At 43.5% G+C, this 15359-nt stretch overlaps 1 protein-coding gene across 3 annotated transcripts in view; it reads right to left on the minus strand.

The window, feature by feature from the left end:
• The window catches only part of LOC125466941 (uncharacterized), a 40579-nt gene that overhangs the window by 14212 nt on the left and 11008 nt on the right, over nucleotides 1-15359 (minus strand). Inside the window, exons 3-7 of one of the 3 annotated variants that reach the window (XM_048562147.1) lie at nucleotides 14988-15299; nucleotides 12276-12311; nucleotides 10408-10506; nucleotides 8249-8273; nucleotides 4125-4165 (exon numbers count right to left, since the gene is read on the minus strand). In XM_048562147.1, coding sequence (XP_048418104.1) covers nucleotides 4125-4165; nucleotides 8249-8273; nucleotides 10408-10506; nucleotides 12276-12311; nucleotides 14988-15299 — 513 coding nt within the window. The remainder of the gene's footprint in view (nucleotides 1-4124; nucleotides 4166-8248; nucleotides 8274-10407; nucleotides 10507-12275; nucleotides 12312-14987; nucleotides 15300-15359) is intronic. The other 2 variants (XM_048562149.1, XM_048562148.1) reach the window with 2 other exon arrangements.

Genomic DNA, 15359 nt, shown 5'->3' on the forward strand with positions numbered 1-15359 from the left:
CTCACACATACATTCACATACACACACACACTCTCGCTCAAACACACACACACATACACACACACACACACACACACACACACACACACACACACACACACAGGCCGTCTCTCACACGCACACTCTCTCTCCCCCTCACACATACACACACACTCTCGCTCTTTACCACACACACATGCACACACTCTCTCTCCCCCTCACACGCATAGAATAGAGAACATAGAACATTACAGTGCAGTGCAGGCCCTTCGGCCCTCAATGTTGTGCCGACCTGTGAAACCAATCTGAAACCCATCCAACATACACTATTCCATTATCATCCACATATTTATCCAATGACCATTTAAATGCCCTTAAAGTTGGTGAATCTACTACCGTTGCAGGCAGGGTATTCCACGCCCTTACTACTTTGAATAAAGAACCTACCTCTGACTTCTGTCCTCGATCTATCACCCCTCATTTAAAAGCTATGTCCCCTCATGCTAGCCATCACCATCTGAGGAAAAAGGCTCTCACTGTCCATCCTATATAATCCTCTGATCATCTTGTATGTCTCTATTAAGTCACCTCCTAACCTTCTCTCTAACGAAAACAGCCTCAAGTCCCTCAGCCTTTCTTCATAAGATCTTCCCTCCATACCAGGCAACATCCTGGCAAATCTCCTCTGCACCCTTTCTAAAGCTTCCACATCCTTCCTATAACACGGCAACCAGAACTGTACGCAATACTCCAAGTGCAGCCATACCAGAGTTTTGTACAGCTGCAACATGACCTCATGGCTCCGAAACTCAATCCCTCTACCAATAAAACCTAACATATCGTACATCTTCTTAACAACCCTATCAACCTGGGTGGAAGCTTTCAGGGATCTATGCTCATGGACACCAAGATCTCTCTGCTCATCCACACTACCAAGAATCTTACTGGTAGCCCAGTGCTCTGTATTCCTGTTACTCCTTCCAAAGTGAATCACCTCACACTTTTCCACATTTAACTCCATTTGTCACCTCTCAACCCAGCTCTGCAGCTTCTTTATGTCCCTCTGTAACCTACAACATCCTTCCGCACTATGCACAACTCCACCGACGTTAGTGTCTTCTGCAAATTTACTAACCCATCCTTCTACGCCCTCATCCAGGTCATTTATAAAAAAGACAAACAGCAGTGGCCCCAAAACAGATCTTTCTGGTACACCACTAGTAACTGAACTCCAGGGTGAACATTTCCCACGCACACTCTCTCCCACCTCCCCCCACACCCCGCCCCCACACACACACAATTCTATGGGATGAATTTGCATTTGCAGATTTGTAATTGCAGATACATTTTATTTTGTTCAAAAAGCACACAATTTATGCACTATAAATTTGGGATTTTATAAATTCCTACTTTGGGAAATCAAACGAATCTGAGTCCAAGGTGATACAGAGCCAGTTTCTAAACAAGGCCTCACACCTAAAATGCATTGTCTGACCTGTTGTCTAAGGGGGCTGATAAAACTACAGGGCAGTAACTTGAAAGACATTTGAGAATTTGCATAATAATCCTTTTGTACCTGACTAAAGATTTAACAGCTATTTTAGGATCGTTTAATACCACATCAGTTTTATGATCCTTTGGCCTTTTGCTTATAAATTCTGTGTCTGATGCTACCTATCTTACTGAAACCTGAAGAAAGAGTGAGGCTGTGAAAGCTTGTGTCTTCAAATAAACCTAGAACATAGAACATAGAACATAGAACAGTACAGCACAGAACAGGCCCTTCAGCCCACAATGTTGTGCCGACCATTGATCCTCACGTATGCACCCTCAAATTTCTGTGACCATATACATGTCCAGCAGTCTCTTAAATGACCCCAATGACCTTGCTTCCACAACTGCTGCTGGCAACGCATTCCATGCTCTCACAACTCTCTGCGTAAAGAACCTGCCTCTGACATCCCCTCTATACTTTCCACCAACCAGCTTAAAACTATGACCCCTCATGCTAGCCATTTCTGCCCTGGGAAATAGTCTCTGGCTATCAACTCTATCTATGCCTCTCATTATCTTGTATACCTCAATTAGGTCCCCTCTCCTCCTCCTTTTCTCCAATGAAAAGAGACCGAGCTCAGTCAACCTCTCTTCATAAGATAAGCCCTCCAGTCCAGGCAGCATCCTGGTAAACCTTCTCTGAACCCTCTCCAAAGCATCCACATCTTTCCTATAATAGGGCGCCCAGAACTGGACGCAGTATTCCAAGTACGGTCTAACCAAAGTTTTATAGAGCTGCAACAAGATCTCACGACTCTTAAACTCAATTCCCCTGTTAATGAAAGCCAAAACACCATATGCTTTCTTAACAACCCTGTCCACTTGGGTGGCCATTTTAAGGGATCTATGTATCTGCACACCAAGATCCCTCTGTTCCTCCACGCTGCCAAGAATCCTATCCTTAATCCTGTACTCAGCTTTCAAATTCGACCTTCCAAAATGCATCACCTCGCATTTATCCAGGTTGAACTCCATCTGCCACCTCTCAGCCCATCTCTGCATCCTGTCAATGTCCCGCTGCAGCCTACAACAGCCCTCTACACTGTCAACGACACCTCCGACCTTTGTGTCGTCTGCAAACTTGCTGACCCATCCTTCAATCCCCTCATCCAAGTCATTAATAAAAATTACAAACAGTAGAGGCCCAAGGACAGAGCCCTGTGGAACCCCACTCACCACTGACTTCCAGGCAGAATATTTTCCTTCTACTACCACTCGCTGTCTTCTGTTGGCCAGCCAATTCTGTATCCATGCAGCTAAGTTCCCCTGTATCCCATTCCTCCTGACCTTCTGAATGAGCCTACCATGGGGAACCTTATCAAATGCCTTACTGAAGTCCATATACACCACATCCACAGCTCGACCCTCATCAACTTTTCTAGTCACATCCTCAAAAAACTCGATAAGGTTTGTAAGGCATGACCTACCCCTCACAAAGCCGTGTTGACTGTATTTGATCAAGCCATGCTCTTCCAGATGGTCATAAATCTTATCCCTCAGAATCCTTTCTAACACCTTGCAGACGACAGACGTGAGACTTACCGGTCTCTCATTGCCGGGGATTTCCCTATTTCCTTTCTTGAAGAGAGGAATTACATTTGCCTCTCTCCAGTCCTCAGGTACGACTCCAGTGGAGAGCGAGGATGCAAAGATCTTTGCAAGTGGCGAAGCAATTGCATTTCTCGCTTCCCAAAGCAGCCGAGGACAAATCTGGTCCGGGCCTGGCGACTTGTCAATCTTAATGTTTGACAAAATTTTCAGCACATCAGCTTCCTCTATCTCTATCCATTCCAGCATGCATACCTGCTCTTCAAAGGTTTCATTCACTAAATCTGTTGGACTATAACCTGTTGTCATGTGATTTTCATCTTGTCCTCCCCGGTCTGACACCGGCACCACCTCATCACATTTGCCCATGTTATACTCCACTGATGATACATTCACTAACATCCTTTATTGGAATTGCCTGATACATGTTAAGTAACATTGGTTCCCTTTGACCTACATGGCTATTTATTTAAAAGGTTATGCCTCCAAATTATCCACCTCAGTAGTCAAAATGCTTCTATGATAAGTGTATTTGAGGCCAACAGCATGGAAAAGGCCCTCCGACCCATCAAGTCTGCACCAGTCAAAAATAGCCACCCCACTATTCTCTAATCCTATTTCCCCAGCACTTGACCCATAGCCTTGACATCACACGTGCCCACCTAAATCCCTCCTCAATGTGATGAGGATTTCTGCCTCTACCACCCTTACAGGCAGTGAGTTCCAGATTCCTTACCATCCTTTGGGTGATAGCCTTTCCCCCATGCCCCCTCTAAACGTCCTGCTCCTTACTTTCAAATTTTTTCATTCTACCGCTCCCCACCCAACTCTATCCGCCTCATTGATCCTTTCATGAAGAGGGAAATGTTTCTTCTTGTCGACTCTGTGTTCCTTGTAATGTTTGCACACATTAATAGCAAAGGCATGAGGGTCAAACCAAGAAACTGAGAAAATTTATAAGGGCAGTCTGTAAAATTTATAAGGGGTTTCTCAAATTCCTATCACCCACCACAAGCTTATCTTTTGCACTTTCATGGACTTACGATTGTTGGTGTTGTGGTCAAATGCAGTCCAGAGGTTGGAACTAAACAAAAGGAAAAAGCAAAAAAATGCTTGTTAGGTTTGCTATAGAGGATTTACAAGCTGAAAATTGTTGGGCAAGAATACATCTGACCTTCCTTTAAAAAGTTTGATTTGATTCAATTATTGTCAAATGAGCAGAGATACTGGGAGAAGTATTGTTCCGCATGCTAACCAGACAAATCATACCTTACCTAAATTCACAAGGGTGACAGAACAGAATATTGTGTTACAGTTATGGAGAAGGTGCAGAGAATGAGTAACTCTAATATATGAGAGGTCCGTTCAGAAGTCTGATAACAGCAGGGATGAAGCTGATCTTGAATTTGTTTGTATGTGTTCTAAAACCTTTGTATCTTCTGCCTGAAGGAAGTGGGTGGAAGAAAGTAAAACTGGAATGGGAGGGGTCTTTAATTATTTTGGCTGCTTTTCTGAGCCAGTGGGAAGTATAGATGGAGTCAATGGAAGGAAAGTTGGTTTTCATGATGAACAGGGATGTGTTCACAACTCTGTGATTTGTTGTGGTATTGGACACAGCTGTGGCCATATCAAACTGTAATGCATCCAGATGTGATGCTTTCTACGTTGTATCTGTAAAAATTGATCAGGATCTTTGTGAATTCCCTCTGATGTAGTAGATCTGTGCCTTCTTGACTGTAGCATCGACATGGATGGACCAGGACAGATTGTTGGTGATATTTACACCAAAGAACTTGAAGTTCTCAATCACCTCCACCTCAGCCCCACTTACACAGACAGGGAAGGGTCTTCCACTCCACTTCCTGAAGTCAATGACTAGCTCCTTCATTTGCTGACATTGAGGAAGAGATTTGTTTTCTTTACATGATGTTGGTAAACACTCAATCTCTTTCCTGAGCTCATGTCTTGTTGTTGTTTGAGATCCGACCAACTATGACCAGTAAACTTGTAAATGGAAGCTCGGTACACCATGAGCTGCAAAAATAGCTGGCCTTCCCATGGAAGGATTATTTTCAAATTTGCCCACTCATTGTCACAGTCTCGCAGGGGCAAGTCTTTTAATCAAGCTCAGTTCCGCTCCTTTTTACTACAAAATTACCCTGAGAGGGTAACTGAGGCAGGAAACCTCACAGTTCAAAACAAAACTATATGGTTGAGCATCTGAAGTATCATGGTGTTCAAGGTTATGGGCCAACTGTGGGAGAGTGCAGGCCCAATGGGCCAAATGACATCCTCTATAACTATATAATTCCATTTTTTACTCATCGAAGGGTTGTGTGTGTGCGTGTTTGTGTGTGCTTGCGCGCGTGTGTTTGTGTGTATGTGTGTTTTACTCACTGATGGGATATTAACATCACTGGGTGGGTGTAGCATTTATTTATTGTGCCTAATAGCCTCAGAAGGCAGTTACAAGTTAACCATGTTGCTCTTGTGTCTGGGATCACATAGTGGCCAGACCAGATAGGGATGGCAGATTTCCTCCCAAGATGACCGGGATGGGCTTTCCCTGCACTTCAATCATTAGAGTTTTATTCCACATTTTTACTGAATTCAAATTCCATCTATCCGAGGTGGAACCCAGGTCCCCAGAACATTGTTTGAGTTTGGACACAAAAACAAAGTTGCTGGAAGAGCTCACCAGATCTGGCAGCATCTGTGAAAGAAAAAACAGAGTTAATGTTTCGGATCCAGTGACCCTTCCTCAGAAGGCTCTGAGGAAGTGTCACCCAACTCAAAATATTAACTCTGTTTCTTCCTTCACAGATGCTGCCAGACCTGATGAGCTTTTCCAGAAACTCTGTTTCTCTTCCTGAATTACGGCATCCGCAGTTCTTTTGGCTTTTATTTGAGTTTGGGCATTCAGAGTCTATAGATAATATCACTCAGACATCACCTTCCCCATTCAAACCTATAAAATGAAGCTGTATAATTGAAAATTTTTTTTTAAAGTTAGTGGTATAGTGGACAAAGAAGAAAATTATCTAAGACTAAAATATAATCTGCTCACCTGGGACAATGTGCTGAGCAGTAGCAGTTGGAGTTTAATTTAGATAAATGCGAGGTGTTGCAATTTTGTAAGACAAATCAGGGCAGGACTTACATAGTTAATGGTAAGGCCCTGGGCAGTGTTGTCAAACAGAGAGACCAAGGTTTCAATAGTTTCATGAAAGTGGCATCACAGGTAGACAAAGTAGTGAAGAAGGTGTTTGACACACTTGCCTTTATTGGTCAGAACATTGAGTACAAGAGTTGGGACTTCATGTTGCAGCGATGCGTGAGGCCACTTTTGGAATACTGCACATGATTGTGGGCATCCTGCTATAGGAAGGATGTTGTTAAACTTGAGAGGGTGCAAAAAAGATTTATAAAGTTGCTGCCGGGAATGGAAAGTTTAACTTATAGCAAGTGGCTGAATAAGCTGGAACTTTTTTCTATGGAGCATAGGAAGCTGAGGTCTTTTTGCCAGGGCAAGGTGAGTCCAAAATTTGAGGTCAGATCTTGAAGGTGAGAGGTGGAAACAATTTAAAAAGGGATCTGAGGGGTAACTTTTTCACTCAGAGGGTGGACTGTGCCTGCTGGGGGATGTGGTGGAAGTTGGTACAATTACATTTAAAAAGTGTCAGGATGGGTACATGAAGAGGAAGAGTTTGGAGAGATATGGGCCAGATGCTAGCAAATGGGACAAGTTAGATTGGGACGTCAGGTTGACATGACACAGTTGGACCGAAGGGTCTATTTCTGTGGTCTAAGATGTTCCCAAGGCTGGAGTGTTTGAGTCATAGGGAGAGGTTGGATAGGCTGGAAAATTTTACCTGAAGTGTTGGAAGCTGAGAAGTCACGTTGTGGAATTTTACAAAATCATGAGGGGCACAGACAAGGTGAATAGCTAAGGTCTTTTCCCCAGGGTAGGTGAGATCAAAACTACAGGTCATACATTTAAGGTGAGAGGGAAATGAGTTAAAAGGGACCTAAGTGGCAACTTAGCCATGCAAAGGATGGTGTGTGTATGGAATGAACCATCAGAGGAAATGGTGGAGGCTGGTACATTTACAACATTTAAAATGTATCTGGATGGATACATGAATAGGAAGGGTTTAGAGGGATATGGGCCAAATGCTGCAACTGGGATTAGGTCAGATTGGGATGTCAAGTTGGCATGGATGAGTTTGACCAAAGGATCTGAGACATTGAGTATTTTTGGCTTATACTGCCTGGAGTTGAGAAGAATGAGATGAGATCTAATTGACGTACATCAGACACGAAGAGGAAGATTGACTAAGTAGACATAGAAAGAATATTACATTATGTGGGGCAAAGTAGAACTCGAGGTCATTGTTTCAGGATAAGGGAGGGTGGAGAAGATTGAAAATGGAAATGAGGAGGAATGACTTCTCTCGTGGTGGGGGTCATGAATCTGTGGGAATTCACCCTTCCCCTAGAGAGTGCAAAGGATGCTGGGACACTGAATAAATTTAAGTAGGAGACAGCCAGATTTTTTAAATGAGTGATGGGTTAAAGGGAGTGAGGACAGGAAAGTGGAGTTGAGGCCAAGGTGGGACCAGCCACAATTGTATGAAGTAGGGGAGCAGGCTCCTGAGGTGCTGAATAGCCTTCTCCTACCCTTATATAATGGGAGCAAGGAGCAAATTCCAAAAACAACTGCAAGAAACTGTCCGTGCGTGGTGTCAACATCCATTCGATTGTTTACATTTCAGGCTGTGATCTAACACAGAATGGTATCTGAGCGTCTGAGATGTGGTTTCAGCTGTCAAATAGACCCTGTATTACCCACAACCTTTTAAAACTTACATGCCAAGATCCACATTGATCCATCTCTCTTTTAACAAGAAAGTATTCCCTTATTGCAGAGCTCTTTTATAAAATGTGCATTTTGCTTTTGAAACATCAATTCCAATTGCATGCGATTTCATTATCAAAGGAAAACCTTTTCGTATGCAATAAAATCTGGGATTAAATAAACACCCATCAACCTCCCCTGATTTCAGCATCGAAGACAATTCCACACCCTGAAATTCCCATGCAGGTATGTTGGTAAAAGTCATTCCACAAGCTTGAGTTTTCAGTTGTACAAGTAAATGTTTCTTACCCTTCATTTTGTCTCTGGGATATGGCTACAAGAGAGGAAGTTGATATAGCAGCATTAGTGTCAGTGCTAAATAATACACACTTCAATTCTGAAGAAATCTTCCCAGCCGGAGGCTGATGGGGGATCTGGAACTCACTGCTTGTAAGGGGTGGTAGAGACAGAAACTCTCATCACACTGTAGAAAGGTTTAAATGTGAACATGTCATGCCAAAACTACACACCAAGTGTTGGGGAATGGAATAAGTAAATAATGAGGTGGTTGTGTTTGACCAGCACAGATAGGCTGAGTTAAACAACCTTTTTCTGCGCTTTGAATCTCTGTGGCTCTGAGTGAGAAATGGTGAGTCTCTGACAGATGATTCTGTCCACAAACATCCTTAGGTTTGTGGGATTCTTAATTTTTCATTTAATATAAAAGGAGCCCATTTTAATTCACATCATAGTGAGTTAAAAAGTCTCAGAGTCATTGAGAGTCACAGCAAGTCACAGAGGGTCATAGAAAGTGACAGAGAGTCATGGACAGAAATAGAGCAGAATTATAGGGTCAGAGAAAGTCATAGAGAGTAATAAGGTATCATAGAGTCATAGAGAATGATGGGAAGTGATAAAGAATGAAACAGACAGTCGTAGAGTCATGAGAGTCATACAGAGTCAAAGTGATAGACAGAAGTAGAGAGTTACAGAAGATAACCAGTAGTGACTGAGTGGAAGAGAGTCAGAGAGAATTGTGTAGTAACAGAGAATCATAGACATAGACAGCTATAAAAGGGATAGAAAGTCAGAGTTAAAGAGCGATAGAGAGGTAGAGTCACAGATAGTGATGCAGTTTCATACAGACATAGAGAGCCACAGAGATAGACAGAGTTACAGAGATAGATACAGATTCATACAGAGACAGAAATACAAAGAGCCTTGCAGAGACATAGAGAGATGTAGCATCATAAGGTAACATCAACTCTGTGCTGACTGAAAACAACCACCTCACTATTCTCTGATCCCATTTTCTCACCATTGGCCGTAGCGCCATCACAAGTGCACATCAAAGCACTTCTTCAATGTGATGAGAGTATCTGCCTCTCCCACTCTTACATTGAGTTCCCACTACCCTCTGGGTGAAAACGTTTTTTCTCACATCCACTCTAAGTGTCTCGCCTTTGTCTTCAACCACGCCCCCCACCACCACCATCCCCCCCAACCCCAGTCATTGATCCCTGCACCAAGGAGACATCTCTTCTGGTCTAGCCTATCACTTCATACATCTCAATCATGTCACCCTGTTAATCTCCTCTGCTCTAAGGAGAACAACCTCAGCCTGTCCAATCTCTCTCCATCACTGAAACTCTCTAGTGTCCAAGGCAACATCCTGATAAATTTCTCTTTGCACCTTCTCCAAGTGCAATCACATACTTCAGGATTTCTTTTCTGAAACTATAATGAGTACAAAAGTAGCTGGACTGTATACAGACCATAGATACCCTGAAAAAATGTTGACATTATTTGGACATTTCAATATCATGTCATTGAGGAAACAGCTGATTGAAAGACTGGTTGAGTTTTGTTTGATACCAACTGCTGAACAGTTTTGTTTGGTCGTCTGTTTTAACAGCAATGTTATTATTGATTTGGCATCTGTAATTAAGTATTTTCATTTCCACAACATCATACTGATACAGCAAATCTGCCCTGAATGCTACAAGGATCTTCAGAGGAAGTTATGGTCCCATGTGCTTTCCCTGAAGGGTTCCCTAGAGGTCATAGAGGATCACAGAATCCCTACAAATGTGAAAACAGGCCATTTGGCCCACACTGCCCCTCCTAAGAGTATCCCATCCAGATGCATTCCCCTAAGTTTCCATGTCTAAACCACCTAACCTAAACACCCCTGGGCACTATGTGCAATTTAGTATGACCAACCAACCTAGTCTGCACATCTTTGACTGTGGGAGGAAACCAGAGCACCCAGAGGAAACCCACACAAACATGGGGAGAATGTGCAAACTCCACACAGATAGTCACCTGAGGCTGGAATCGAACCTAGGTCCCTGGCACTGTGAGGCAGCAATGCTAGCCACTGATACACCGTACGGTAATGTTGTGTGGCAATGTTATAAACGGTGTTGATCATGCTTAGTAAAGTTGATCTTAGAGATCGTACTCACCTCTCTTTTTGTAGATGTACCACATCATTGCAATTATAATGAGGATCAATACAACTCCTCCTGCAACCATGCCAACTAGTACCCAGATGTTCCTGAACACTAACAGCATTTAGAAAATGCATGGTTAATAAAATAACAGGTCACCAGTTAGACAATGTCAGCGTATTGTATTGCAAGAGGCAGAGTTAGAAATTAATTTGAAATTGTTGTCTACATTTGGCAGTCATTGTCAAACAACAATCTTCTCATAACTCCCTCATGAGATGTGGGCGTCGCTGGGTAGGCCCAGCATTTATTACATCCATCCCTAGCTGCCCACTTGAGAAGATGGTGGTGACCTGCTTTCTTGAACTGCTGCAGTCCTTGGGCTGTGAGAAGGGAATTCCAGAACTTTGACACAGTGACAATGAAGGAACAGCTGAAATATTTTGAAATCGGGTTGATGAATGGCTAGGAGGGAAACTTGCAGTGGGTGATGTTCCCATATATCTGCTTTCTTCAATCTTCCAGATGTCGTGTGTTTGGATGATGCTGTTTGAGGATCTTTGGTGAATTTCTGCAGTGCATCTTGTAGATGGTAAACACTACTGATACTCAGTGTCAGTGGGGGAGGGAATAGATGTTTATGATGTGGTGCTAATCAAGCAGGGGCTGCTTTGTCCCTGGATGGTGTGGTGATTCTTGAGTGTTGTTGGCGTTGCATTCATCCAGGCAGGTGGGGAGTATTCCATGCCCTATCAATGGTGGGCAGGCTTTGGTGGGGAGTCAGAGGTGAATTACTCACTGCAGGATTCCCACGTTTGGCCTGCTCTTGTAGCCAATGTATTTTGTAATGAATCTAGTTGAGTTTCTGGTCAACAGTAGCCTTCAGGATGTTGATCGTGAGGGAATTCAGTGACAATATCAAGAGGTGATGGTCATATTCTCTCTCAATTGTAGCCCCCAGAATGTTGATAGGGGGCAGATCCAGTGATGATAACACTTTTGAAGGTGGGGGGGATGACGCTCAGACCTTCTCTTATAGGAGATGGTCATTGCTTGGGATTTGTGTGACACAAATGTTACTTGGATCTTGTTAGGCTCAGCCTGGATACTGTCCAGATCTTATTGGATTCAGACAGGGACTGTTTCAGCAGCCGAGGAGTCACAAATGGAACTGAACATTGTGGAATCATCAGCAAACATCTCCACATCTGACCTTACGATGTATGGAAGGTCATTGATGAAGCAGCTGAAGATGATTAGGTTTAGGATACTACACTGAGGAACACGTGACTGAGATGTCCTGGAGTTCAGATGACAGACCTCCAGCAATTACAACCGTCTTCCCTATGGGCTAGGTATGGGGGGATTATTGTCGTATACCTCCCTCAACTGCAACCGTCAGCTCAGTAAATCATTCTCAGGAAGGGACAGAATATTCTTGACAAAAAATTACATTGAGGAAGACTAGGGAGAAATGTAGACAGACAAGGAAGAAAAAGGAGCTGGATTAGTGACATAAGAGATACTGATTTGAGAAGCAAGATAACAAAGTGTGAAGCTGGATGAACACAGCAGGCCAAGCAGCATCTCAGGAGCACAAAAGCTGACGTTTCGGGCCTAGAAATAGCTCATGCAGCCTGCTTGCCATTATCACTGATTTGAGAAGCAGGCTGCATGAGCTATTTCTGCTCTGGCTTCATAAATCCACCCGATCATGTGCAATCTCTTAACATTGGAAATTTATGAGCTTGTAGGCAGTGCAGTTAAGTGGAGGCTAAAGCAGAGAAAGGACTTTCACTTGTCTGCAAAGGACAGGAAAAGGGTGAGACACAAAACGAAATTGTTACGCTTTGAAATTTTGCATTTTGACATGTTCTCTTTACCTGCTGCTCCTGGGGATTGGTTTTCCACAGATTGATCTGAAAAAGATTAACAAATGTAAAAACCATTTCTTACTGAATGGGATTTAAATTGTGAAAGTTGGGCAAAGCGAAGGAAAAACTTTTTCCACCCAGCAAGTATTCAGGGCATGGAATGCACTGACTGGAAAACCGGTGTCAGCAAGTTCAATGGAGAGAGACACTGAGTGAGGATTTGGATAAATATAGAGTGTGCAGGGGCACTGAAGGTGGGGGGAGGGGTAAAGGCAGGAAATTGGCATCAAGGGGCTAGAATTGAAGTAAGTACGATGGGCTGAATAGCTTCCCTCTGTGCCATAGCTCACTTTTATGTAAAAGAACAGCAGACACATGGGGACACCTCAACTTGCAAACTCCCCTCGAACCACTCATCACCTGCACTACCATTGCTGATTCTTAAATGGTGGTGGGTCAAAGACCAAAGAACAGCGATACCCATGGACTGAGTATCTACATTCCATCCATAACAACTGATCCTGAGTTTCCAATTGCCTGCCCCTTAAACTCTCTCACTGTGTCACCCCCCTTCTTTCTTCGTTGTCTTTTTTTCTAGGGTGGGGGACTACAAAACTAGAGGGCACAGGTTTTAGATGAGAGGGGAAAGATTTTAAAGAGATGAGATGGTAACTTTTTCACTCAGAGATTGGTGCTTGTATGAACTGAGCTGCCAGAGGGAGTGCGGAGGCAGGTACAATTGCAATGCTTAAAAAGATGGGTAAATTAAAAGGGGTCAGCGGGATATGGACCAAATGCTGACAAATGGGACTTGGTCAGGTTGAGATGTCTGGTTGCAATGGACAGGTTGGACTGAAGGGTCTGTTTCCATGCTGTATGACGCTATGACTCTTGCCTATAAAATAGCATCTAGTCTCTCGTTTAGGATCCTGCAGCCTTCAGGTCTCAACATTGAGTTCAATTATTTCAGAATATTACGTCTTGTTCAATGTCCTTTACCCAGCCTGAAATAGCCCCAAGCCCTGTACTGCTTATAGCACAGCCAACCTACTCTCTGCTCCTCTCAGCACTCATGAGCACATATTCGGCTTCTCTTCTGTCCTGGCTTCCTATAAACAAATCTTCCTGTCTGCCCTTGCTTGCTTTCTGATGAAGGGTCTAGGCCCGAAACGTCAGCTTTTGTGCTCCTGAGATGCTGCTTGGCCTGCTGTGTTCATCCAGCTTCACACTTTGTTATCCACACTTTGTTATCTTGGATTCTCCAGCGTCTGCAGTTCCCATTATTCCTGTCTGTCCAGGCCTTGCATCACCGTCTCTCTGAGCTCTGTCTCCACCTATCTGTGATCAGGTGGCCAATAGCAGAAATGGCTACCAGGCTGGTTAAGAGCTACAATTGTGCATGCTGGGAATTTTGACCAGCTAGTTTCAACTCTGAACTCAGTAAAACAGCGGCCAGGATCCATCTTGACTGTAGTTTCCTGTGTTGATCGAGCAAGGCAAGTTTCATGGTGTTTTTAGACATACTGGTATACTTCTACCATGTATGAAGTATGGAATATCACTGTTTAAGATTTAGTGTAAGCATTTAAGAGATGTTTGTCAGTAAATTCCATTGCTGGTATTGAACAATGTGATCAGGATTTGATCATTTTATTGATTGAGTGCCAGAGGAAAGAAGTACATTTTCAAATAAGTGAATAAAGGTTTTTTTTTCCAGAAGAAGGCAGCCAGATCATATCTGAGAAGCTTTCAAAGAGAACAAAGGACCATGAGGAACACAAAAGCTGAAGTTTCAGGCCTAGAAGGGTCAGCTTTTGTGTTCCTAAGATGCTGCTTGGCCTGCTGTGTTCATCCAGCCCTACACTTTGTTATCTCAGATTCTCCAGCATCTGCAGTTCCCATTATCCATGAGGTGAGACCTACCAATTCATCTGATTCAGGGTTGTATATGAATCATGTCAAACTTAGCAAGTTAGGGTCAAATGTGAGTTAAGTAAAGTCAGGTGAAGTTAAAGGAAGTGAATTAAAGTTGAAATTAAGTGGTGTGAAGTAAATGTTGCAATGAATGTATGCTTTATATTGAGCGTTGATACTTACAGGGTTAAATAAAGAAGGGCTCGTTTAATTGAGTTCTGATTTGGTTCCTTAGATTTTGTCTATCCCAAATGGGAATACCTGAGCAAAAGGTTTGCTTAGTCCTTTGTGGGCAACATATCCAAACAACTCCCTGCCACTGTGGGTTGTTCTATTTGGAGCAGAGAAACTTGAGGGGAGAACCTGTGTGAGTTGTGTAAGTAAGACGGGATGGATCAGAAGCAGCTGTTCCCTCTTAATAAGGAGCATCACCCTAAAGTGAAAGGGAGGAGATTTAGAAGGGGATTTGAGGTAAAATAAGCCGCTGGAGTGTGGCAGTGCTGTGGAATGCACGTCCTGGGGTGCAGTTGAGGTGAGAAACATCACAACCTTCAAAAAATTACATGGACAAACACTTGAAGTGCTTGAAAGTGCAGGAAAGGGGGTTTAGAGTAGATGGATCGGCACATGATATTCGGGCCTGGGGCCTCGCACTTGCTTCAGGACTTTCTCTCTAATCTTGGGCCATGAGTGGGGAATGTTTGGGAATAATCCTGCCTGGACTGTCCAAAGACTAGATCGTGGTTCAGTATTTTGAATGCGTGCGAATTTCTGAGCCGTGGGTAGTTATCTATCAGAGGACACTACCATGGATTGTTATCCGCACGGGAGTGCTGAGTTTGGAATCCTTCCAAAAGCCAGACTCCTTTCTCCTGTAGAAGCATCGATAGTCTCCTTGATGTCGAACTGTAAGATTGACGAGCTCGAAAGTAGCCGTGTCTTCTCTGCTCACAACAGCCCGCTGGGCAATGTATGCACTCGTGCCGTCTTGCACCAAGTAAAATGTGCTACCTGAATAAGAGGCTGGTGTTCTGCACTCCATCCGTGCAGAGCTGCCTTTCTCAAAAATGCCGTCATGTGAATACAGTGCGATGATCGGTGGTGGCAGCTCTCGCTCACCTTTGGAGGGAGGAAAGTGGGAGAACAGGTCAGTGTACACGAATAGCTTCACATACAAAG

This window comes from Stegostoma tigrinum, chromosome 32 (genome assembly GCF_030684315.1).
Source record: "Stegostoma tigrinum isolate sSteTig4 chromosome 32, sSteTig4.hap1, whole genome shotgun sequence".
In the NCBI taxonomy this organism is placed as follows: Eukaryota; Metazoa; Chordata; class Chondrichthyes; order Orectolobiformes; family Stegostomatidae; genus Stegostoma; species Stegostoma tigrinum.